This window comes from Tyto alba, unplaced genomic scaffold (assembly GCF_018691265.1).
Source record: "Tyto alba isolate M040663 unplaced genomic scaffold, T.alba_DEE_v4.0 Super-Scaffold_2, whole genome shotgun sequence".
Classification (NCBI taxonomy): Eukaryota; Metazoa; Chordata; class Aves; order Strigiformes; family Tytonidae; genus Tyto; species Tyto alba.
Window position 1 is genome coordinate 60594191 of NW_024881282.1, and position 27552 is coordinate 60621742.

General features: G+C 37.0%; 1 protein-coding gene across 4 annotated transcripts in view; it reads right to left on the reverse strand.

The window, feature by feature from the left end:
* The window catches only part of DOCK4 (dedicator of cytokinesis 4), a 264136-nt gene that overhangs the window by 132571 nt on the left and 104013 nt on the right, over positions 1–27552 (reverse strand). For all 4 annotated transcript variants that reach the window (XM_042792612.1, XM_042792610.1, XM_042792611.1 and 1 more), the window contains exons 6-9: positions 26180–26328; positions 24714–24798; positions 22994–23145; positions 506–587 (exon numbers count right to left, since the gene is read on the reverse strand). In XM_042792612.1, coding sequence (XP_042648546.1) covers positions 506–587; positions 22994–23145; positions 24714–24798; positions 26180–26328 — 468 coding nt within the window. The remainder of the gene's footprint in view (positions 1–505; positions 588–22993; positions 23146–24713; positions 24799–26179; positions 26329–27552) is intronic.

The window sequence follows — 27552 nt, forward strand, 5'->3', positions numbered from 1 at the left end:
AGTGGGTTCATTTATTCAGCATTAACAAATTATCCCTTTATTGCTTTAAATTGGTGGTCATGCACTCAAAATGACTGTCCTAAAGTATCATGGGCTAGAATATGCTGTAATGCAGCAAAGTCAGAGGGAAGACATAGGAGACTCATGGTGTGCCTTGAACAGCAGCGATGCATTTGTGCAATTCCTAATATTCTGAAAGTACAGAGTGCTGCACAAACAGTCTTTTGGGTGTAAAAAGCACAAGGAGGAAAACTATCTGGTCCTTGTTGCAGGGAGGAAGACTGGTACATATACCAACATGGAAGTTTAGATGAGTGTCCATATATTCCCAGAAAACTTTCAAGTTGGGAGATCAGCAATACACTTCAACCAGCCTTTTATTGTTGATGTCATAACAACGTAAAATCTTAGGGAGCAGTTCTGAGTCAAACACAGAAAAATAATTTAATCCAACTTCTATTTTCAATACCTGGCACAACAAAGACTGCGAATAGGAAGAACTCACCACAAAGAGAGAACAGTGTCTTTCAGGCTTTTCTGGACATTTTGGCAAACCATTTCTATTCAGTCTTAAAAAAAATCTTTCACTGTAAGAAAACAAATATGACAGATTTGTTGAACAACACTAAAGTAAAGTAGATCTCATTTTGATCTTGTTTCCAGATGCAACCTTCCTCAAGATATAAAAGAATGAATATTTTTTTTTTCTAAAAATCTCTGCTGTATCAAGAAAAAAAAAAAAGAGAGACTAGTGAAAGGTGGTGATTTACTTAATCATCTAACAAAATTACTAAAAACTCAATACAAAATAGAAGACTGATTGTCCTTTGGAAGAATGATATTGTATATCCTAGTACACAGAGAAACACAAGCAATAAAATCCATTTATCCTAGAACTGTAATTAGATCTGTAGTATGTTGCTATTGATTCTTGCTAAACAAATGTCAATATTGCCACACTTGTATTCAACCAATATTATTTTTCATAGATAGGAAAATGATCCCGGGGGACATTTTTCCTACTTAACGCTATTGAAATCTCTCACTGGAGTACACTGATTTTAGCAGTCTTGTAAGAGTCTTGGAAGTTCCAGCAGGGCAAATTTAATTTTCAGAATTCTGTTTTGCAATATACTGCAGGCTCTCAAGTGCTGCAGCTGATATATAAGTACCAATAGTGCTAGTGGGGAAATGTAGAGAATTCTTATTTCAGGATAGAAGAGGGCATAAGACCCCACTGAAAGGGAAATTACATTTTTAATTGTTCTTATTTGATACTAGGTCCATTATGGATAATCTCTGAGAAATTCACACATGGGAAGTTTATGAAAAAACAAAATTTCCATGTTTTGGATAATTTTCTCCAAGATACAGCCTCATAGGAAACGTAACAGTCGTGTTTCTGCAGAGAGACGTGGAAGATGGGAAAAAGCAAAGAAGTCAGAAGTGCTACATAAGTTTCTCTTCACCCTCTCACCCCCAGCCCCAGCTGGCCAGACATATGAGTCTGAATGCTCTGTAATGTTCTCATCAGAAAAAAAATTTCCAAACTGCAACCATTTTTTTTTCTCAGATGTAGCCACCTTTTTTGCTTATCCTGGAGGCTAAACGTGATTTACCACTGCTCTATACCATCCATAGCTTTTCAAAATGCAGCTGGAAAATCACTAGGAATATGTTGGATAAGATCCAATTCAATAGAGACTAACTAAATCTTTACTGCACCAGCATTTGCCTTGTAGAAAATCTGCATTGATCATTCACAGAATCAGAGTCATTCACATTGAAAGGGACCTCAAAAGGCCTCTAAATCCAATCTCATGCTCAAAGCAGGGTCAGCTGTAAAGTCAGATTAGCTTGCTCAGAGCTTTAGCCAGATGTGTCTTGAAAACCTTCAGTTACAGAGACCACACAGCTTCTCTGGAAAACCCATTCCAGTGCCTGACTGTCCTCAGTGTTTTCTTTATACCCAGATGGACCTTCTCGTGTTTCAATTTATATCCCTTGTCTCATTATCTCACCATGCATCATAGATGTTACTGATCCTGTAGGTACAGGCAGGTGACATAGCTCCCTTGAAACCGCTTCTTCTCCATCCTGAACAAGCCCCACTGTCTCATCTTGACCTCCCAGGGCAGGAGCTCCTGCCCACAGGCAACATGAGGCCTTCTGCTGAACTCACTTCACTTCATTAATATTGGTCTTGTACTGGAGGACCCAAAACTGGCATGGTCTAACCAACACCAAGCAGGGGATGATCGCTTCCCTTAAGCAACTGGCTATGCTCTTGTTGACACAGCTCAGAATGCTGTTACACTCAAGAGCACATTTCATAAGAGCTATGTCTGGAGAATGCTTTATTTTTTTATGTGCCAGCTATCTAGGCTGAACCTGCAAACACTTAGACTTTTTCACCATGATTATTTGAAAACATTTATGCAATCCTCAGCTTGCAGCTTTTTCATCAGACAGCATAAAAGGCAGAACCTAAGAATAGTAGAGTTGAACTCAAATAACTCAAAGGGCATGAAAATGCTATTTTCTCAGAAACATTCATGTTTTATGATATAGACAACTTCTGCAACATAGGTCTCCATGGAAACTTTAAAACTGAGTTTTAAAGACTGTTTTTGTGAATATATTTTTACAGAGAAAAAGTTACGTGGTTTGCTGTTGATTTAAAAATGGTTTTCAAAATAATTCTGCCTTTTCATTTAGATTTAGCTCCTTCGCAACATTGGAAAAATATAGTAAAAAAGTGCAGAGCTTTGTTTATAGGTCTCACACAAAATTACATTGAACAAGAATTGTTATTTATATTACCAAAGCAGCTAAAGCTTTATGACCCCATTATGTTAGGCACCATGCAAAACTGAATAGAAAGAAAAAAAGTCTCTGTTCCAGCAGTAACAATACAGCTTCTGTGCACTGAAGCCTGCAGTGCATTGGTATGCATCAATACAAATTTGTCCAATACAAGGTGATTCTGAATTTCACCACCTTATCCTTTAGTCTGTAGAGCTATTTAAAAGTAACACATATGTATACACCACATCTCATTACATTTTTTGTCTTTAAAGCAACCACTAGACATATTGGTTTAAAGAAAAATACCATTCAACAAGAAATTGTCTTCCTGTGTCATCATACTTTACCTATGAACTGGCAAATATTGAATTTAACTGGGAGTGTATTGTGTATTGAAGCTTACACTCTGCAGAAACAAAGGCACATCTTTTGAAAGCTTCCTATTCACTATCCACTATGATATGAAATTTTCAAGCTCTGTTTATACTCACAGGCCATGAGATTATGATTCACAACACAATTAAAAGCCAAGGACTTTTGTCATACCACAAAGAAATGCACTGATTGCAACAGATATGTAATGGTTATGCAGATCTAATTTTCTCATTTGAATTTGAAATTTTGTCTGACTGAAGCATAGGACCCAGTGGTGATGAAAAAAAAAGCAAACTGAAAACAACAAATAAAAAAAAATAGAAATCTTGATCCTTGTTCAATGCTTTGATACATGTTTTTTTTTTTTTCTTGAAATGTATCACAGTACCACTTACAGCTCAGATTAAAACTGTTATCTTTGAACATTACCAGGGAGCAAATGCAAGCAGTTAGACTTGTAAGATTATGAGAAAAAAATGGCAATGTCATATCTAAGTACAGAGAGCATGTGCATTTATATACCATTTCAAAGGATTTCTATAGAGACAAACAGGTTAGGAAATGGTTGAGAAAAGTAAATAGTCTTCCTAAAACAATATAAAGACAGAATTCCCAATATCTGAAAGACTGGCTTCAAACAAAGCAAAAGCTTCAAAGGGTTAATCTAGGGCTAGTGTCTTATTGCACAGCAGTTTTCCCAGCAGTCAGTTACATACGGCAAATACACACAGCAGTACCTCAAAGCAGAAATACGTTTCCTTTTTATTAAGATGATTTGATTCTAGTTTAGACTGCAATGAATTTTTAATGACCACCAATCTTGTCATTTAAACATGCTGTATACATTTAAACTATGCTGTCTTCCCACTGAAAATAAGGAAATAACTAATGCTGGAGAGATTAATTTAAGAAGGTCAACAGGGGATTTTTTGTACTATAACTTCTCATGTATTAGTGAAGTAACAATGTGTTCCAAATCTGCAGGCTTAATGCACACATTTAAAAGAATCATGGCCACAAACTGTTTTATTTTCCTAAGTGACCCTTATTTCCTTAGTATTAGCAGGAAAATGTTACCAGTCACATGTTACCAGTCTAGACATATTGCTTGTTCTATGATTTATAAACACACTATCAAAAAAGAACCAGCCAGATTTATACCACATGGCATATTCTTGTGGTAAAGCTATGTCGTCAAATAATCATAGTTCTCGGTATAGCTTCATTTTCAGACATCTTTATAAATGCTCTCTATTTAAATAGAGGTTACAGTGATTTCTAAAGCAAATAATGAGAGGCAGTAAGAGAATACTGCCACATAATTCACCAGCCCAAATTTATCACATTCCAGAACACTGTTAATAGATGTTCATTAAGGAATTGAATCTGAATTGAGTTCATTTTCAGCTAAAGGCTCATTGACATTCATAAAACCTAGATCAGATGCAAAATGTTACCCTCATACTTCGTGGTGAATTGCAGAGAAATGTGGTACAACATGTCATAAGTAAAGATAATAAAGCCTTAAAAGTATACTCTTAATTGGCAAATAACTGAGTGATAAATGTGCTAACATGACTTAGCAGTATAAGGTGTTCCACACTAAGTAGCCCCTGTATTTTATGTTATGCACTTATGAAAACCATACCCAAATTGCTAACTGTAAAATAAGTAGCTATGAGCAAAGGGGGAGAGAAAAGAAAGAATGAGTACTATAAAAATAAGATTTCGACCTATTTCAGATAAAGATCAAATCATTAACACTAACAAAAATAAATAAAACAATACTATTATGTTATATCAAAGCTTATCTTCATGTCTCCCAGCCATGCTGACAACATGGGGGAAGAAGAAAAACATTTTGAAACACTACCTTTATGCTGTGCAGCCCAATTTCCCTTGGTTAGCTGTACAGTTAACAAGGAAAAAAGGAAAAGGGAAAGCAGAAAGGGAGATGGGAGGGAAAGAAAACCAGACATATGTAGCTAAATCAATCTCCTGCTCTGATCTTGTTCTATCTATTAAATGGAGACAGTCTTGAGAAATTTGCTTTTATGAACACACTCTACATTATTTTAGATATTTGCATCTGTATTTTAAATGAAAGGTGGCATCACACATTTATTGAAAAAAGTTAGGAAGCAGTAATTTTAAATTATTTTTCATGAGGTACCAGGAGCCAGAGGAAGACAATATAGGTTTAAAAGACAGCATACTGGAATCTATCAGCAGGTATTTACAACTAAAGAAACAACATACACCAGAAGCTGGAGCTCTCACTAATAGTGAGCTTATTCCGTCACCACAGATAGACATTTTGCAGAACAGCATTATCAGTGCAGAGACCTACAGATCCTTTAAGCTGAATTACAGTCTTGATTATTATCCTAGCCACCGCCTGAACTAACAGCATCAATACAAGCAGATTTGCGGTATCTTTCCCCAAAGATAGAAATTAAACTTGAAGACAGCAGAAGGAATTGGTAAAAGTGAAGGGAAACAATAGCATTTAAGAAAATTCTCCTCCCTCCACCACCACCTGGGCTCCTATATATTCATCCCCATTTAGGGGTTACAAACAATAAGTTTTTATTTTTGTGCCAGCTCTAACATGCCTTTAGCTGGTAGCCAGTGCGACTGCAATGTGTCCTCAGTAAGATGATCTGTAAACCCACCTGAATACCACTGGTGTTGAATATATCTCATCATTACCTAAATTTGTCACAAGTATGTCATGGTGGGTGCACATACCCCTATTCTAACACTGCATACATTTCTGAATGTAATTAATTGTTTAAGCTCCATCAGCTGCAAGACAGGTCACCTCTTGCAGTCTTTTCATTATTACAATTAAAAATAATTATTTCTCCTGTTCCTTTCCAGTTTTTACAATACGAACAGTAAGAGGGTTATTTGTTAATGCATCTGAAAGACCTAATTGATACCACAGGTTCCTCTTGCTTGGGTTGGTTTGCCTGCTTTAAAAAAGCATCTATCTACACAAGATCAGATCAAAGATCTATGCAAACTATCACCCTTACTCCAAACACAAGTAGAAGATATTAGAGAAACTATCTTTAAACAACAGATAGGTAGGTACATTTGTTTCACTGAACATGGGTATTCATGAGAGGAACTGATCTGCACCGTGAAATACAATTAATTTCTAACACACTTTTACACCTGGGAATAACGCATCTGTACCTGTTGATGTGAGGGCATATGAAAGATGATTAGAAACAGGCTCTGTCTCTCCATAAAATACAAACCCAAACCCTTTCCAAAGCATTTTCTTGCTATGCTACACTCATGCCTTTTTTTAGAAACTAATTTCTACCGTATCTACCTGATTTTACTTATCCACAAATGTAGCTATTTTGCTGCAAAGTCCCACGCAGCAGTTCCCATACAACTGCTGAATAGGACAGTCTGGGCAGTCAGGCCAATGCAAATAGGTTTGCTGAAATGCCAACTCCTCAAAAGATACTTGCAACACTACTCTGAAGTAAAATGCTATTCTCTTTCAATTCAAGAATGGTCAGTATTTAAAGAGCAATTTATCAAAAATGTCTCAATAATAATGACAGCAAATTACACAGCATTGCACAAAGTCAGATTAAATGAATGATCTGTAAAAAAAAAGTATTATTAAAACATCTAGAACATCTTAAAGTCAGGATGAACCCTTTTGATCACCTGGCAATGAAGGGCAACAGAAATCTGTAGAAAAGACATTTATTACAGAAACTACCACAAGGCCAAAGCATTTCGCAGGAGGATGAAGCTGTGCCAAACATTTCTTTCATACACATTCTTCCCGCTACATAAATCATATATGCTTATACTATCGCTGCTGCTGAGTGTGTAAAACTGAACTACCAAAAAAATTACTTACTTGTGATGGAGAATTAAAATATATTTTTGCTATTGATAGCTGAAATCGAAAAAAAAAAATCAAGTATTAATAGGTACAAGGAAGAAAGAGGACAGACCTATAGAAATCTTTATAAGATATCAACCCACTGATTTTGAGGTTTCTCATTGGTCATGGTGTGTTCCTGTGAAGAGTATCTAAATCCAGAACAGTTTTCAAGTCAAAACCAGACTTGAGGAAAGAAAAAAAAAATAAAAATTCTCCTCATACCGTAAGTACCCTGAATACTTCTGCGGTACCTCAGAGGCTCAAATTTCAATGTTTGATTATTGTGTGTTGAGTAATTTATGGGTCAGGCTATTAGTTACAGTGAGTGTGTCTTTCACTCTACTTTCAGAATTGTTTTGCTTTGTAAAACAACAAATGAAAATGTAACGAATAGGGCACACTGACTGACTGGGCCAGCATTCTTAGCTCTGATGTGGAAGAACTCTACAGCAGGCAGTTCAAGTCAGTATTCTCAAGCAAAAAGTATTATTTACTTGAGGCACATCTTTCATCTCCAGTCTGACTGGGACCAAGAAACAACTTTTTTGCTAATCTCCTCTGCTGACTCCTAGTCCAGAATTTATCCTCATCTAGGATCCAAGCAGAGGAGAAGCCCAATGACTTTTACCACTTCACTACCCTTGCCAAGAAAAGGCCGACTGACTATATTTGTCCTGACTATATTCCTGCACGTAGGAATCTTCCTGCTCACAAATGAGAGCAGAAAAAATCCTGGAAAAAATGAGGCACATTTTCTGAAGGGAAGCTTTTGAAGTTTCTGGAATTTCAGGCTTCTCTTTTAAGCTGCTTTTTAAAACCTGTATTTACTTCCAGTTACAGTCACACAAATACATTCTTATCCACAAGGGCAAATTACCAGGTGTCTTAAACAAAGCCAATAATGAAATAATTAAGCCTGCTTATATATTGAGTGTATGTATACACATTTCAATATAAAGGATGACATAAACATTTTTTAAAAATTAGCAACCAAATTCACAAATGTACATACGAAGTTACCCATCTGAAGAGGTATTTTTATTGCAAATGCATAAAGGATTGTTAATAAAGCAGTGGCTGCTCCTTTGCCAAAGTGACCTTTATGTTTCCTTCAAAGTGTTTCAACCCTCCTGCTAGAATCAGGACTACCTCCTGAATGAGCAAGAAGTAAAGAAAACCAGGCTGGTTTTGTTTTATCTTGTTTCCGAGGAAGGACAAAGCATAGTAATAAGTGATTAAACTAGAATGGAGGACTCGTTTAAGAGTCTGCTAGCCAGAAAAAACAAGATGCTTCATCGTTCCTGCAATTATGAGGTATAGATACATATGCATTGATTTTCTGTAATTCACTGTAGCACAGTTTTAATACTGTGCAAGATGAGATATTTTTGTGCACACTGCACAGGAAATTGAAAAGAACACTGAGCTACCCTATGCTGTGATCCAGTAAAAGTGCAGATTATGCTTTTGTGGAAATACTATAAAGGAAAAGTAGCCCTGAGCTAGTTCATTGCTCCTGGTTCCCACGGGTTGTTCCCTATACAAGACACCATGCTAGCTCCTTTAGCAAAAATCCCTGCCCTGCACAGCAGGCACATTTGCATGGAGAAAATCAGGATCCAAGAATACTGCAAGACAGAAAGTATCCATGGATAATGTGAGGGTATCTGAGTAATAATTTCCAAGGAACAGTATTAATGAAGGTTACACACATTAAAAAGAATACTATTTTAAGGGGGAAAGGCAGAGTAGCCTATCATCTAATGAGAGATTTAAAAATTATAAGGAGCACCTAGATTGTGTGTAGCATATGAATATGGCATTGTACTGAGCACACTTTCATATACATATGTTTTTTCTTTGCAAAAACTCTTGGTTGCTGAAAAACTACAACAAAGTCCAGTCCGAACCCTGTCTCTCTAGTCAGTGTTTACTCCTCCCAGAAATGTTATTGGGATCAGGTAACTTGGTCTGAGATACTGTTAAAACATATCCTTAAACAACTGGAAAAAAACACTTTTATTTTTTTTTTGTCCCAGAATGATATTAGTTCTCCTACATAATGGCAGAAACAAACCCCACTCTTTATGCAATTATTTTTTAATAAAGCCTCTGAATTTCCATGACATTCAAAGACACAAAACTTAAATATCAAGCAATCCGATGTTGTACATACAGGAGAAAAAAATGTGAGTATCAACTAATGTGTGTGCATGTATGCACACATATATAAATTCTTTCTCCCTCTATCTCCAGCTTTTGTGTTTGGAATACATTGCACCATCTAAAATGATTTCCAAATCTGGTTTTAAACTGGCCTCCCAACCATTTCCCAAACCTAATTTTTCCTCTTCTCTGATGTCATAATAAAATAAAGAATCAAGTGTCTGGTAAGAATATGGAAAGGAACAATAGATACACACACTGTATACAACAAGTCCAAAATAACATTTGTAGCATGAAACACTTGCATGATAATCATGCTATGAAAAATAAACCATAAAGAAGTTGAAATTAATTAGCAGGTGGTTCTGAACTGAAACTTCTTGACCAACTTGATAAACATCTACAATGAAATGATCAGCCTAGTAGACAAGGGCAGAGCAGTAGATAGTATCTACCTAGACTTCAGTAAGTCTTTTGACACTGTCTCCCATAAGATCCTCCAAGAGAAGCTCCTGATGTAGTGGCTGGATGAGTAGACAGCAAGGTGGCTTGAAAACTGGCTGAATGGCCAGGGCCAGAGCATGGTGATCAGTGACACAAAGTCTAGGTGGAGGCCAGTAACTAGCAGTGTACCCTAGGTGTCAGTACTGGGTCCGGTCCCATTTAGCATCTTCATTCATTAATGATCTGGATGATGGGGCACGGTGTACTCTCAGAAAGTTTGCTGATGACACAAAACTGGGAGAAATGCTTGATACACCAGAGGGTCATGCTGCCATCCAGAGGGATCTCAATAGGCTGGACAAATGAGCTGACAGGATCCTCTCAAGGTTCAATACGGGGAAGTGCAAAGTCCTACACTTGTGGAGGAGCAACCCTGTGCATAAGTATACGCAGAGGGCCACCTAGCTGAAAAGCAGCTTGGCAGGAAAGGACCTGTGGGTTCTAATGGACACCAAGTTGAACATGTGCCAGATGTGCCCTTGGGGCAAAGTCTAGTGGTATTCCGGGTTGCATTAGACAAATTATTGCCAGCAGATTGACGGAGGTGATCCTCTTCCCCTCTACTTAGAGCCAGTTATACAACACCTGGAGTACTGTGTCCTGTTCCCCAGCACGAGAGACTTAAATGTACTGAAGAGAATCCGAGAAGGGCTATGAAGATGTTTAAGGGACTTGAGGGAAAGGCTGAGAGAGCTAGGACTGTTCAACCTGGAGAAGAGAAGACTCAGAGGGGATCTTAATATACATAAATACCTGAAGGAAGGGTGCAAAGACGACAGAGCCAGGCTCTTTTCAGTGGTGTCTACTGACAGGACAAGAGCCAATGGACACAAATTGAAGTAGAGGAGGTTCCCTCTGATCATCAGGAAACAAATTTTTACTGTGAGGGTGACTGATCACTGGCACAGGTTGCCAAGGGAGGCTGTGGAGTCTCCATCCTTAGAGATATGTAAAAGTCATCTGGACATGGTCCTGGGCAACCAGCTCTAAGGGCGTTAGATCAGATGACTTCTGGAGTTCTCTTCCAATCTCAACCACCCTGTGATTTTGTGATTATGTGTAAGTACCCCATAAAGGCATCACAGATAGATAGCTGGGTCATTTGAGTCTTTACAGAAATAAGGTTCTTTACGCATTCTTCTCCATCTTCTACCTCTGGGAGTTAATAACTACCACACTACAACACTTTACCACTTGTCTTTACTCACCCTGAAGTTCCAAATGACTATAATTAATGAACAGTTCCTCACTACATGCAACATATTATTCATTAGCCAGAGGGCCATCCATACAGGATTCTTCTCCTGTACTTTTTTAATAAATTCCATAGCCTTGCACTGAGTACACACCGTACAGCTTCACAAATATATTCTCCATCTTCTTAGTGGTCTAGTGTTCAACATTGTTTAGAAGCAACAAAGAATTTAATTGTTCAAGTCTCCTGCAGTTAAGAGTGCTGATGTCTGAAGCAGCAATCCTTAGTAAACTGGATATTGAAACTCAAGTGTAACTCACTTACATGCTCAAAGAAATACTGAATCCTTGAGCTCTTGCTCAAGAGAAGCCACAGTGATATCTTCAAAGAAAGACATCTGGGGTTCTCGGTAGTGAGCCTTCTGGGAAATAGAAATGTATTATCATCTTGATTCAAGAGGTATCTAAGCCTTTCCTTGCTGTTGTTCTGACTGGTAACAATTAACAATAGTCAGTTGTGTAAACTTTAGCTAGAGGAATGATTAAAAGACTGGTTCTTTGAGATGTGCTAGAACAGAGCAGATTTCAGGTTTCAAGATGCTGACAGAGGTTGCAAAAAAATGCTTTTAAACATTCTTTTACTATACCAAAATCCTTTAAAATTTTTATAGACTAAGGAGGGAGGGGAGTACTTGTTTCTTAAGGAGAGAAACACTGACATTATGGCTTTTTTTCTGAAAAAAAATGCAAAAAATAAATTAGAACACAAAGTGGTAAATATTTTGACCAACAAAACATGGATTTTAGCTTTCATCAAGAGAGTTAACTGATTTAAAGCAATAAGAGAACTGAAAGAAGAAAAGCATAAAAAGATTGATGATGTGTATGAATGTCACTAAAATGGTGAGGTTGAGAGAACAACAAAGGAAGGGTAATGTTCTTATTCTTTGATATAGTCTGGAGTTTACACAATCATTAAGCATATAATCAAAAGCTCACAAAATAGAAAATGCAGTTTGCTTTCATTGGCGTTGGATAAATAGCCTATTCCTCTTTGTGCTGCTTAAGAATCTGTGATCATTTGAGGGCAATATGATAGTTACAAACAAGGTTGTTCAAGGTGACAGGAAAAGGAGGATTAGCATGCCAACTTATCTCTGCTCCTCATACAGATGGGGCCAGAGGCATCAATCATTTGTGATAAGACATTCATATCATATTGACACAGACACAAAGTGTATATCAGTGAAAGCAAATCTTACCGCGCTCCATCTTTCTGATGTGCTGCCTTGAAATTGTCTTAATAACAGCATTGCTATTTGGAAAAAATTATAACATTAAGAAAATGATTTAGAAAAGACACTGCTACATGAAAACTGTGTGTTACACTGCAGATTTAAGAAAAATAATTTCTACATCAGTTTGTTGTCATCACACAGAAGCACAAACTCTACATAAATGTAAATGTCAGCAAAGCAGCTGGGACTTTGGGCACAAGGTGATGCAGCATTTTTATGCATACTCATCAGTGCCAAGAACAAGGTCTGCAGTCTGAATTGAACAAATGTAGGCAGGAGGCTTAGTACTCTCCACTCCCTTTTTCATAATACACTGTCCACTGTTGATGTTTTCAAAATACTCTTAAAAAAACAGGCAAAATCTCTGGATAGCCATGTGTTACAAATATAAATACAGTCTTACAGTATTTACACTGGAAAGGTAGATATTTCAGATGAGATTGGGATATTTGATTTTTTGAACGCAGTCATCTAGTAAATATTTTCTTTGGGGTTTTGGTTTTTTGGTTTTGCTTTTTGTAACAGTAGAATATTCTTGTGGCAAGAAATACAGTTAAAAGTCTCAGCAAATTATGCACATTGTTTGGAAAACAGCTAAGCTGTTAATTTGTTCCTTGCAACTTGTTAAACTGATTCTATTAAAAGCTGATAAGTGATATCTCTCTAGGATCTGATGAAAAAAAAAAATCAATATATTCTTGATTAAAGGATAGGTGTTTTTAGAGCTCCAGTGTAAATGGGCCCTCTGGCTACACTAAGGTCATCACTGCTGCAACAAACTGCTGTACTGAGTAAATTATATAAATACATGTGGTGGAAAAGCATGTACTATCATGAGATGTCTTTTATTTCTCAAAAAATCTGTCAGTACAAAACTGGTAACTGTATAATCTGTTGAAGAACATACTATTGGCTTTATAAGTGTGATCTAACTGCAGGAACAGAGGTTTATTTCATTACCTTATGTGCTGATAAGAGAAGATATCTCCAAAGCAAACAAGCATCACCACATTCTTCAGTAGTCTAAACGCTGGGAATCTAAGCAACTTCATATTCCAACTTTACAGAATGGAAGCTACTGATAATTTCTTAGAAAAAATTTCTTACTGATAATTTCTTAGAAAAAACTCAAATACTTCACAACTGTCATAAGTGACCACACATTGCAAAAGATTATAAAGCAGCTAATAAAGAGCATCAGAACACAGGATAGTTGCACTCTACTGAAATGTTGAAAACACACATTTCCCGTCTTCCTTTGGAGCTCTAACAATGTGCTTTTACCTAAAATTTAAGCTTAGTTATTTTCTCATAAGGGCATCTCACATTAAATCAACTGCATAATTCCTTTTAACTCTGAAATAGTTTTTGTAATGTGATTGTAATGGCTAAAAAAAATCAGTTAACTGCCAAAGTAAAAAATTACATTAAGTATAGCTGAGTTACTCCATGTTTTACGGGATCTTCCCCCATTCAAACTATGATCCTGTAATAGCCATCTTACATACTCTAGTTTACAATCTACGTGATCAGGTTAGTTTGAATTGAGTGTTTGCTTTTGAAGAAAATCTTCTGATTGTCTCCACATTTTGATTCATAATCCAGAACATTCTAAGCTAGTGAAGTGGACTTCTTCTGCATAAAACTAAACTGGAACATACACTCTTGCCATTCAGTCCACACAACCACAGAGTTAGTCCAAAGTAAAATCCTTAAAACACTTACACGTTAACATTGGACTTAGCATGAACTGCTGCTCTACAAATCCACCCCTACTGGCTAGCACTACTTGCTGAAATAAACAGCAGTCTTAGACTTTCAAATTGTTCATCTAGTTATAGCAAAATTAGATGATATAAAAACAAACCATCAAAGCTCAGTATTAAATTGATAAGTCCTTCTGATTTTGCTTTTCTCGAACATTTGTTGAGCATGCCAGATTCAAGAAGCAGATTTTATAAAAGTATTTCTTAACAACATTAATTAACTACCGTCTGGACTCTCAATAGCTGTAGATAGACTACATTTGAAATAAGAGACTTTGCAAACAGACTAAGATGTTGTACAACTCTAAGTAGCCAGTAAAAGCTCAGCAGTGGCCAGGAAAACAAGACTGCAGTGAAAGACAAAAAAGACTTGAGAGAACACGTGATCACGGGCCTCCTTCATTTTCCAAACACAGTAACAACACTACTCTACAATTGTGTATGCTAAAAACTTTGCCTTAGGATTCTAATAGTGCAATTAGTTCTATAAATTAAGTGTTATCAAGATAGCTTTTTACTTTTTTACAGAACAAAAACCTGAAGAATACACAAATAGGGCTTTTGACCTTAACAGAAATAAAAGAGGAAGAGGAATGTAAGGTTAGAAGATGTAATAGTGCATAAAACAAAGACTTTTACAGGGACAAGTCATATGTCTGTACCATTTTAAAGCAGTGCCATCCACACACTTGCTCTATCCCACTCAGGGACTGTTACCGTTCTAAGAAAGAAAACTGCAAAGCAGAAAGAAGGGATGGCAAATGGAAGAAGATACAAGAACATCTACGAATCATCAGGGGCTGACTTCAGCTGTTTATTTTTAATTTAAGTGATAGCAAAAATTACTCCTAGCAGCTAGTTTAGCTAGAAAATATGGATATATGCATACACAGTCAAGTGAAATAAGTATGCACCAATTAAGTAGAAAATGAATGACTTGTAACTGTAGTCTTAATGCACCAAGTGCATAAGCACGTCACCACTCAGATTTAAATACTTGACTTAAATACCAACAGTTTTCTTGCTTCCACAGAGGAAGTAGAATACCCATGTCCAAAAAAAGCATTTTAATGTGTGAAGGCACACATGAGACAATTATATCAATATAGAAACAGTCTGCAAAATAATATCTATTATTACTGTTTATTAGCAAAAATAATAAAGTAATAAATAAATCTTTATTATTACATCTACCTTAATATAACAGAGATGATGTTATTGTGTATGCCAACACAATTAGAAACAGTTATTTTTAATACAAATTTTCAGCAACAAAAAAAGCCTGTAGAAAAGTACAGTTCCATACTGTCCAAAACAAATGGCAAGTGATCACAAAAGAACATTTATCTCCAGCTTACTAAAGTTGACAGAAAAAAATCCCTGTTGTCCAAAGTGGGTGCTGATCACACTAAGTTAGGTGCAACTGACGGATCACAGCTGCTACCAATCTAGAGATATCTTTAGTCAGGAAGTATGAAGGTCAAAAAGAACACCAAACATCACACTGATTTTTTTGTCATTATCTAACATCACATTTCTTCTCTGTGAAAGACACTAATTAATTTCAACATCACAGTTTCTCACACCTCACCTGAAAGACATTATTATCTAATTCTTAGTACACTTTTGGAAAATTATGAGAATTTATCCATGCATTTAAGATGAAAAATTATTTAATGGATAATAATCTAGTTATAAATGTACCTAATTTTCCTTTTATTCAAAGCACTAAAGGAATACTAAGACACATTATCAAAAACACAATAATGGTTTAATGGTTTTACGGCTTTAATTTCCATCTCTTACTTATTCTAAAAGATGCTATCCTAGAAAAGCACTGGTAAGTCACACAACGAGATCATCAATTTATTTGTTAAATTAGAAGAATATTCCTTAAATATGTACATTGCCTACCACAACATAATAACAAGAGTCACACAGACCATGATTTTTTTTTTTTAACAAAAGAATTTCAAGGTATACTGAAACAACAGTAGTAAATCTGTACATAGATATATCACTTATTTTTGATTCATCTACTCTAAATCCTTTGCAAATATTTTATCAGCAAATTCAGAGTGCTTTTCCTTATGGATTCCACTCTGAGTGGCTAATGTCAAGAACTCAGATAATATGGAGTATCTATATCCTTTATGAATTCAGCATCAATTCTTTCTGAATTTGAAGGCTCAAACTTCATTGAGATCTAAAGTAGCAAAACAGAAAACAAAAAAGAAATAGGATGGATTAAGCTCAAAATTACTTCAGGGTATGCTTGAGCAGCTCGTTAATCAATACAATCTATGGATCCTAGCTATTCAACATGCCCTAAAGAAGATGCAGATATTTCATCAGCTGAATCACTTTCTCGGTTTCACTGACTATAACTAGGTCTCTGCAGCCAGTAACAGGAGCCTAGAGAGGCAATTCACACAAAGATCTTAAGTTTAGATGTCTTTGGAGCTGGATTCCAACCCTAAAGTCCATTTATTCATCATGAAACCTTCTAAAATTAAACAAAAAGGAAATGCTAAGCATTGGCCTATGTCTTAATCTTGGCATTTTACTTGTGACTCCAGAAAGATATCTTCATCTATTCGAATTCCAGATCCTGATGATATCCATCCCTGCCCTGAAAATATACTTGCATGTTCTTTCAGGACCAACTTTTTTCTACTGAAGAATAACTAATGAGAGAAACAAAAGGTGACAAAGAGGAGTGAAGGTTGTTCAGCCTAGAGAAGGCTATGGGGAGACCTTACAGCAGCCTTCCAGTACTTAAAGGTGGCTACAGGAAAGACAGGGAGGCATTCTCCCTGTGTAGTGACAGGACAAGGGGTAATGGTTTTAAACTGAAAGAGTGTAGATTTAGTTATAAGGAATAAATTCTTTGCTGTGAGGGAGGTGAGGCACTGGCACAAGTTGCCCAGAGCAGCTGTGGCTGCTCCCTTCCTGAAGTGTTCAAGGCCAGGTTGGACGGGGCTTTGAGCAACCTGGTCTGGTGGAAGGTGTCCCTGCCCATGGCAGAGGGGTTGGAACTAAGTGATCTTTAAGGTTCTTTCCAACCCAAACCATTCTATGATTCTATAAAATGCTAAATTTAAATATAAAGCATGTGGTGACTCCCTTGGATTTTTTTCTTTTTTTTAAAACAAAGAGGAACAAGAGTGTTATGTAGGTGAAGAACAGATTTATATTAATAGGTTAGGGGTTTCTTCAAGAAAACAAAGACCCCTGCTCAGTTTCTTGCTCTGCCTTTGAATATTCAAATTTACATTTCCTATCTTCCAAGAAGTCTGGACTGTCTCTTAAGCTACAGCAATCACCATTAAGATATTGTATAAAGCACAAAGGGAATTACAATTATTATTATTATTCTCCTTTTCCACCTCTGGTTGTCTTTACAAAGACAGTGGCCGACATTCCATCATGTTAAAATCCAGTCCTGCTGAGAATTTAGTTCCTGTGGCAAAACACATGGGTCACAAGAATCAGAGAGAAGTTGTGTCTTGGCATTCAGGATCATAGTTTTCAATCTGATATCTAAATTTCTTTCTACTTTATACACCTATATTTTTTTAATCTGTTCTTAGCATGTAATAATGTTCTAGATTTTTTATTAGACACTCAGTTCTAGTCCCACTAAGTCAAATGCGAGAACTGTTAAGACACTGAGTTTTCTGCTTGTAACTTGGTTTGTCTTAGTTCCTATGGCATGCTTTTTTCAGACAATCTATAACTATAGCAACAAAACCAAAAAGTTTCACTAGCTGTCATTGTTCAATGACTATATGCTAAGTCTGATCAGTTCTTAATGTTGCTGAGAAAACTACAACTTTACAATAGCTTAAGGACAACCTTATTCTTGCATATATAATTCTTAATATAAAGCTCAGCTATTAAATCATAATTTCCCTATGTTACCAAGGACCTTATTTTTTGATTGTTTTTCCAAAACACAGACTTTTCCATATAACATGCTATCCACATTATTAATAACTCAGATATTTTCAAAATAAAGGAAGAGAAAAATCAAACCCTTTCAAAGTATTTGACATTACAGTTGATCAGAAGAATCAGTAACTGCAAATTTGCGAAGTCACTATCATGAAATCAAATTTTTATGCATGTTTGTAAAAATTACATTCTCTTATCAGTAATGTATAAATACTCAAAATTTAGTGAAAACATTCTGTATAAACTCTACAGCAATATACAGATAGATTTATACTAATATATTAGAAATAATCTTACTAAGAAAAATGTCACAAAATATCATATATATGCTGTAGGTCCTTACAAGCCAGTAACATGAAGAAGCCAGGTGAGCTGTGAGCTCGAACATGCTGGATTTCTTTCTGAATGTTGATAACCATTTTGGATCAGAGCATCCTACCCAGAGGCTGCTTTTTCTGGCACTAGTCTGGAGCTGGGCTAGGAAGGGAACTTCTATACTCAAGCTTCCTATAGTTTTTCTACCTTTTGTAGATACTTGCCCCACCTCAGTATCTACAACTGCAATTCAGTTTAACTGTGATACTTGAACAAATGCTTCTGCTCAAACTGATGAGCATATGAAACAGGTAACATAAAGCAAAACAAAACAAAAAAAAAGGCTGTGGAAAAAGATATGCAATCATTTATAATATTTAATTCATATAGTGTTGCTTCTAGTCCTCCAACAATCTTTTAAAGCTACTACAATCGCATAAACCTGAAGTTACAAAAAATGAAACAGATATATAGAAGGACCTTACATTTGCAGGTCTACCAGATATGAAGCTAAGTTAGTCTTAGGAAAAATATCACAACAGAAATTCTATCATTAAATCAATTCTGCTGGTTTTACTTTCTCCAAATTAACTCTTTGTTTAAGTGACTACAGAGATCACTTCCTTTATGTCAATTTACACCAGACGGATAATGAACACTATATTAGAATCGACATAAAGCCACATTTTTGGAGAAATTATACCTGTGAGCTTATACTTAACATTATACATTCAAACAGTCTCATTAAAACAAGCAGGATTACCCACCTGAAGAAAGTTTGGTACACATACAGTGCTTGCAAAACTAAAAATTGAGGTAAAAAGAAACAAAGTCCAAAGAAACAAACCCCCCAAAATTCTAATACCATAAGCAATGAATCGAAGAAATAAATTTTAAATCATGTATATTTATATTCTATTCTTAATCCAAGATCTAGATCTTTCTGTTCCAGAAAATAAATTACCATGTGTAGTTCCTTAAGTTCATCTGTGCTATTAACAAGTTTAATATATTATTTTCATTGCATTTTTCTTCTGGACCGCAAGTCAACAACTTAGGAAACCAACAGACAAAACACAGCTAGGTTGTGACAGACCTTAAGGTGTTGCCACACACAGCTTTTGACCCGTGCTTTCATAGGAAACAAGAAGAGTCCATGTATCCAGGCTCCACAACTCTATTATTGCCAGTAGGCTTCAGCATCATTGCAGGGTGTAAACTGCAGTAGCTGGGGAGCTCAGACAATGCCTCCTCTCATACATCATCTGTCTGAGGCAGGCTTCTCATTTCATGCATGCATCAGCCAGGGCCTAAATACCTCTGAAATATCCCATCCGTTTGTGCTGAATAAATATTTTACATCATACCGTACTGTTGTGCACCAAGATCAGGTAGCTTTGGTTTAACTCTGTGATAACCTGGATATGTCGCTTCCAGGTCTACTTCAGAAACACCATAGAAATCTCCAGCTTGGACACTTCTTCATCCCAGAGTTCATTCTGCGATATAGATGTACCTTGCATTTAACTTGTTCTTGTGAAAACTCTATTGGCTTCAGCTTTTTCAACATGTTGAGCTGTTTCTGTTCGTTTCATGGCAGGGTTTTCTGTTGTGATTTTGTTGTTGTGGGGCTGCATGTTTGTTTGTTTTGCTGATGGTTGCAAACTATCTCCACAAAGTTTATTTTGTCATTACCCCATGCCCTAGAAGGCAGTTTGGATTCATGGTAACGCACTTCTTCAAGGTTTGCCAATAATGGCATGAGGAAGTTCACACATAATAAAGCAGTTGCAAACAGACACTGGAGTCAGGAATCAATAACTAAAGGTCAGATCACAGCAAGCATGTGACAAACAGCTCTAGAATGTGTGCTTTCATGTGAACATGAAATCCAATTCATTTGCTTTCATACCACCACTACTGCCATAACCTTGTTTTCAGCAATCCATAACACCTAAATTGTTTTCTGTCAAGGTCTGAAGCTCTCTCCTAAATCCATCACCGGCTGTGGCATTCACTGGAGTGAACACAAAAGATGTGCCCTGATGAACGTTTAATTCTCAGAAATTACAGTAAACTGCATCTGGGTGACTAATGTCCAAAGTGCAGGCCAGAATGAAGCATCAGTATTTAGCAGATAACACCGTCTCAATAGTTGCTTATATATTATTTCATTAACAATAAAAATCAGTTTACTCAGTACAGTCCTCCTCCAAAGAACTGGCTAGTTATCTTGTCCAACTACAAAGCACAGACATAATTTTGTCAAATTCAGCCCAAATTCTCCATGGTTCCCCAAATTGCTATTGCCATATGTAAGATGACAGCTAGTACACAGTCATGGTTTTGTACACATTCTGAGTAACACTTTTTACTCTATTAACAGGCTTAGAGCAGTAGCTTGTATTTCTTTTCCTATATTTGTGAGCTGTCTTATCTAAATATTTTTTTTTGAAGTCTAGTCTTTCATTTCTATAGTGGCCAATCTTAAAGCAGATGATGATTGTTGCCTCCAGAGCATGTTCCTTCTATCATAAGGAGAGCAGAGAAGAATATAGTGGCCAACAACCAGCAGAAAATTATGAATGGGAGCCTTCTGACCAGAAAGCGATCTCCCATTGTACTGGATTTGCATGGCAACGTTTTGGTAGTGGAGGGGCTACAGGTGTGGCTTCTGTGAGAAGCTGCTAGAAGCTTCCCCCACATCCGACAGAGACAATGCCAGCTGGCTCCAAGACAGACCCACTGCTGGCTAAGGCTGAGCTCATCAGCAACAGTGGTAGCACCTCTGGGATAAAGTATTTGAGAAGGCGAAAGAGTTGCTGCACAGCAGCAACTGCAGCCAGGAAAGAGGAGTGAGAATATGTGAGAGAAAGAACTCTGCAGCCACCAAGGTCAGTGAAGAAGGAGGAGGAGGTGCTCCAGGCGCTGGAGCAGATTCCCCTGCAGCCCGTGGTGAAGCCCACGGCGAGGCAGGCTGTGCCCCTGCAGCCCATGGAGGTCCATGGTGGAGCAGATCTCCACCTGCAGCCCGGGGAGGACCCCACACCGGAGCAGGTGGATGTGCCCAAAGGAGGCTGTGACCCCGTGGGAAGCCCACGCTGGAGCAGGCTCCTGGCAGGACCTGTGGCCCCGTGGAGAGAGGAGCCCAGGCTGGAGCAGGTTTGCTGGCAGAACTTGTGACCCCATGGGAAAGGACCCACACTGGAGCAGTTCATGAAGAACTGCAGCCCATGGGAAGGACTCACATTGGAGAAGTTCATGGAGGACTGTTTCCCATGGGAGGGACCTCATGTTGGAGCAGGGTAGGAGGAGTATAAGGAGTCCTCCCTCCTAGGAGGAAGGAGCAGCAGAGACATGTGATGAACTGACCACAAGCCCCATTCCCTATCCCCCTGTGCTGCTGGTGTGGAGGAGATAGAGAAAAATTGAGTGAAGATGAGCCCAGGAAGAAGGGAAGGGTGGGGGGAAGGTGTTTTTAAGATTTGGTTTTAGTTCTCATTACCCTTCTCTAATTTTATAAGTAATAAAATAAATTCATTTTCCCCATGTCAAGTCTGTTTTTTCCCATGATAGTAATTGGTGAGTGATCTCTCCCTGTCCTTATCTCCACCCATGAGACTTTTGTTATATTTTCTCTCCCCATCCTTCTGAGGAGGGGAGTGATAGAGCCACTTGGTGGGCACCTGGCATCCAGTTAGGGTCAACCCACCACCACTGCACAAGCATTTAATGTCTCAATCTTCCTGGCATATTCCACATAAAGAACTTACAAGGCTTTTGCACTAACTCCGCTCTCCTCCTGTGCTCATATTTATTAAGTGCATAGTTGTCCTGGTACAGGCTGGACTAGAGTTCCTGTTCGTTTTAGTAGCTGGAGGAGTGCTGCAGCACACTGAGACCCCAGGGGCTCCCCAGGTCCCAGTGCCCTCACCTGTGTGCGGGGGCGGGGGGAGCACAGCTGGAGGGCTGGGCCCCGATTGGCCGATAGTCCATGTCACGTGACATTGTGCTCACTATATAAAGGCAGGAGTGGGCCAGGAGGGGCTCTCACTTCTGGGAGTGTGGCTGTGGGGCCTGTGTGTTTGGGATCGCCAGCTGGGAGCAGGCGGGTGTCAGTTGGTGGGTGGTGAGCAGCTGTATTGTACATCACCCGTTGATACTGCTGTCAGTGTGTTGTTCTGTTACTGTTATTAAACTGTTTTTATCTCAACCCGCGAGTCTCCCTTTGCCCCTCCGATTCCCTCCCCAATCCCCAGTGAGGGGAGGGTGGGTGAGCGGCTGCGTGGCGTTTAGCTGCTGACCAGGCTCAAACGACGACAATAGTTCCGCTACTGTTCACTCCCATGTTCTCTCTACTGGCCAGAAATATGCTGGGAGTAGAAATAACTACTGAATAATTAAAAATTCAGAGGTTATTAGAGCTCTCACAGAATGTAAGCTCCAGGACAGAAAAAGAATGGTTCCAAGATCAACTCCCAGCTGAAAAAAAGAGGCAAAAAAACCCCTAAGTGGATGTGAGATTGGGTTTGACTGTTTCACTGAAGAACAGGCATCATCTCCTTGAAGTACAGGCTCCTTTTATAAAAAGACTCTTAACTCACTGATTAAGGGCAGCCCATATGCATACAGTGTATACTGACGAAACTTATGTAAAATCAGTATTCCAGTGAAAAATCACGTGGTACCTGATGGGCCGATTTTCTTTACTATCAAAAAGTGAGAAGATTACTTCCAGTTCCTCTCCCAGATTGGAGCACATTAGACTCTTCATCTGAACAAAAAGATGGTGGCTGCTAGCTGGTACTGGTGTGTCTTTTTTTCGATGACGATGCTCCATCTAAAAATACCACAAACAACACAACAATCAGTTTGAATGAATCGTAAAAATCTTAAAACAGAGGTAAAAAACATAATACTGAACTACTTTTGTAACCCCAATTTTTTAATTCAGTATTAACTTGTAATAAGTTTTATTTTATATAATTTTTTTTTTGGTATCTGAGAAAGAGAACACAAGGAATTGACTTTCCCAGTGTTGCATTGCATCATAATTATCTCTAGAAGAAAAATAGTAACATCTAGAATTTTACCTTTCTTTCTACTCTGAAAATTCTAAGCCAATTTAAAGGTGTAAGAATATTTCATAGCTGGTTTAAATGGTTAGTGATCTGATATTCTAGTATTCAAACACACAAATAAATGTTTTTGCAGAAGACTAAATACCAGTATTTTAAAGTGGAAAAAAAAATGTCGATATTTTACAATCTGCCAGCCTGCTATATAGAAGGTACTAAATTCTCTTGATTTGACTTCAGAGTTTATACCTTCGCCATTTTAGTCACCCATCAAGAGTAGGACAATACTAAGTTGTACTATTTCTCTCTTACATTGTACCAAAACCGGTCTTAAACAGCAATCTTTCTCAGCTAACTTAGCCTTCAAACTGAAGTTATCTTGGGCTTTTTTTTTCCTCTTTATTTTGGAAAGTGCACTCCATGAGTTCCATTATTAGTTCTCTGGGTTATTCTTCCTCTGTATGTTTCATGATTGAATGGTTCAGGAAGCCTACTATTAGGCTTGACATTACAAGTTATCAATATAAGTAGCTAAAAATTATCAAAAATATATTATTATTTTAGATCCACAGAAAACTGTAGCAATTATATTTTTGCTTGAATCTATATTTAAATACAAAAGTTAACATAAATAAAATTTGGTTTAATTAAAAGCTTAGTCTTAAGCAAGTAAGGCTTAGAACTGTGTATCTGTAACAGCTGCAGTACTTAAATATGAGCCAAAGCCCACATAAATTAATTGGCAAGTTCTCTTACACCTCACTGGAGATTAAATCAGAATAAGAAATATCAGTGCTGGCTTTAGTAAATCAAGATGGGCTTTTATACCCAAAGGAGAGCTTTTCTATGCAGTTTATCTGCTATTTACATTAATATATTAGAAAGACCAATAGCTCAGTATGATTCATTGTGACAATACTTGTATCATGAGTATATTATTATATTTCCACAAATCTTATCTAGCAGGGCTCATGGGACAGGTAAAGCTCTAATGAAAAAGAGTCTCATAAGATTTTATTGTGACTGTTAATGTGAATTTAATCATCAATTTTAATGATATATCAGAAAACAAAAGATCTAACAAATAACATGTAAAAAGAGCATGTGTGCACACAGAAATCTGGAATCAAATCAAAGCATCTCGTACAGATGTAGAGATCACATAACTGTTCAAAAGAAAAGTTCTTTCTTCACAGTAAAACCCATTAAGTTATAAATGCCAGTTTATCTGACCAAAAAAAAAGTATTTCTGGTTAAGTAGAAGAAAGCTGCCATCAGAATATCAGTATGTAATCTGGTAGCAAGAGTATTGAGCATTATATTCACATACCAGCCTGTAGAGCTCTGTAATGCTGATCTCTTCAGGATCCACCATAGCATATTCTTTTCTTGGAACTAAGTCAAGTCCTAGTTGTCTGTATGAGAAACGGAGTAACAGTAAGTAGTTTCTACATAGAAAGGAAACAAATGAACTCATTGCTTCTATTTAGATTTAACAGAAACATTCCAACAACCATTGTACGTGTTAATTGGTATTCTACAGTTGGTTTTAGTTTTGGTTTAATGTATTTTGGCTATATTCACCATTCATGGATGATTCGTCCCTTCTCTTCATTTTGCAACATCAATAAATACATTTTTCACAATTCTTAAATCTGTTTCACATTGTGGTCAATGTACAGTGGATATTTTCCTTTGTACTACTGTGGACATTGTACAGTGTGAATCACACTAGTATTGTCAATTTGAATGACAACTGCAGAAAAGAAGATAAAAAGAAATCCATCGAATGCCAAAACATCAGCTTATTTTTAATTTGGACTGGTTAGCATCAAATCTGCTTTGGCTGTATCGCCTGAACAAAATAATGAAATTAACTTGAATCAAAAGGAATAAAACTTATTTTCAGCACAGCAGAAAGCAATAATAATTACGAACATGTACGGGGCAGCCATGGTCAATTTAGAAAAACCTAAAAGATTAAAAAGTTTTGTAAAAATATATTTTTAAAGAGTAGGATGACCACTTCAAAAACCATCATGATTCCATTCAGTTAGAACAAAATTCTAAGCAGACAGTTAATCGTACAAAATCACAGTTCTTCCACGATGTTAGATATTTAGGCTTTCAGATAGCAGTAGTTGCAGAAACCCTTGAAATTCATTTAATTCTACCACTAAATATTGATTCATTTAACCAGAGTTTAACTGAATAAATATAGACTAAAGAAAATACTTTGAAAACAACACCGAAATGCCAAAAGGTATTTCAACCTTTTCCTAGCTTTTTTTTTTAAAAAAAAAGTAAGCTAATACAATTTGAGTTAGCTCTTCTTATTCAGATAAAAGAAAGATGTAGATCATAGTAGCAAGATGTATGTCAGAGATGCCCAAGAAGGAACTGAACTGTGTGACATAAGTCAAAAAGGAAGCAATGTCAGCCAATGTAGTTTCAATTAAGACAACAGACCTATGCTAATTGCGCCACATAGGAATCTGGCCAGAGGTGTTTTCAAAAGACCTAAAAGGATGCTGCAGATATTCCAGTGCAATTCTCTTGTAGACAGAGCCAATGGTATGTAAAATAAACTGAGAGAAAAAAGCAAAAGAAAATGACAAGTCTCTTTTCACTGTTAAAAGATAGCAGACAGAAAAACAATGAAGGAGAAAGTCCATTAAAAAAAATAAGGTAACCCTGTCATAAACTTGCTCTTTATTTCAACATTCTACAGTGAGCCTAAAGCTGTGGCATTATAATTTGATTACATTATTTTCATTTATTATTATATTTACTCACTCATTGCCCCAGTCCAGACGAGCAGTGATGTGTCGCTTCACATCCTTCATTCGATCATGGGTGAGATGGCCAACAAGGACCTGTCTTCGCAGGTCTAGGATTTCATTCATTATGTGCCACAGTCGATGAAAGAGATCTCCCTCATTCCTCTGTGAGATAAAAATATAATTGCCTCTACATCACCTGTATACACTGACAATCTTAATATATACAGATACAGTGGGGAAATCAAGAAAACGCCTTCCTTATTCCCCTACTTAGTCTTTTTTCTCCCCATTGTACTGCAACCATTTTACCTGCACACGCACATGTGTGTGTGTATAAAATAATTTCAGAGCTTAGCACAGACCCTGTCTTTGTACCACACTCACTCCAAAATTTCACTCCAATTCATTATACCTTCTATTAACACATTCCAATTTATGTGATAGATGACAAAAATTCAACAAAAAATTATTTCATGCCATAGCACTGTTTTATTCGAAGAACATATTCATTCTGCGCTGCTGACTCATCCAAACTGAGTATGTGATCATGTGATTCAAGACTATTTGAACTCATAAGGGGATGAAAAGGCAATAGCTCTTAGCATTCAAACTCTGAACCACAAAGTGTTAATATATTTTTAACTTTTTCTTTCATGGATATAACTGTACACACTACTGTCTAACCATAAATAAATAGAATCATGTAGACAGATTCTTGTCCAGACAGTTCTTCACCTAACTGTGAAGTAGGAGAAATTACGTGAATATGAGTGCTTTTTAAACCACATCCTTCTACTCTAATTATATACCAGTTAAGGACATAAACAATTTCCCATAACAGTTTCCTCCCAGACAGAAGTTCTTTTAACTGTTCCTTCACCAATTCTAAGTGGTTTTACTTGCTGTAGTTTTTCTGAGGAACTTTAGCTTCAGGAAATTACTGCAACCTCCATTTAAGTGATGAATCACACCAAGTTGAAAAAACATTCTTATTCAAATTTGTTCTGCTAATTCTTGCCAAAAAAAAAAACCTAAGCCCATTTCCCTTTTCCTTCTTCCTATGAACAAATGGCGTAAAACTGAAGGTCAGCTACTTCTGCTGCATAATAGCTATGAATAGTTAAAATTCACTTAGAAAGATAATTACTCTCTGTCAATAACCTTTATATTCCAAGGGCCCTGACAAACTGTCATTCAATAAATCTGCTCTTTTTATTTCATGTTCATTAACTTCATAAGTTCACTAAAATGGGTATTAATTTATTTGTCTTGGCTTTCTGTCTGGAAAAAAAAGAAAGCCAGTGTATTTTGAACATGTAATAACAACATCAGTGAAGAAAAAAGTTGCCAAAAAGAAAAAACTTCAGTGAGAACAATAGGAATATA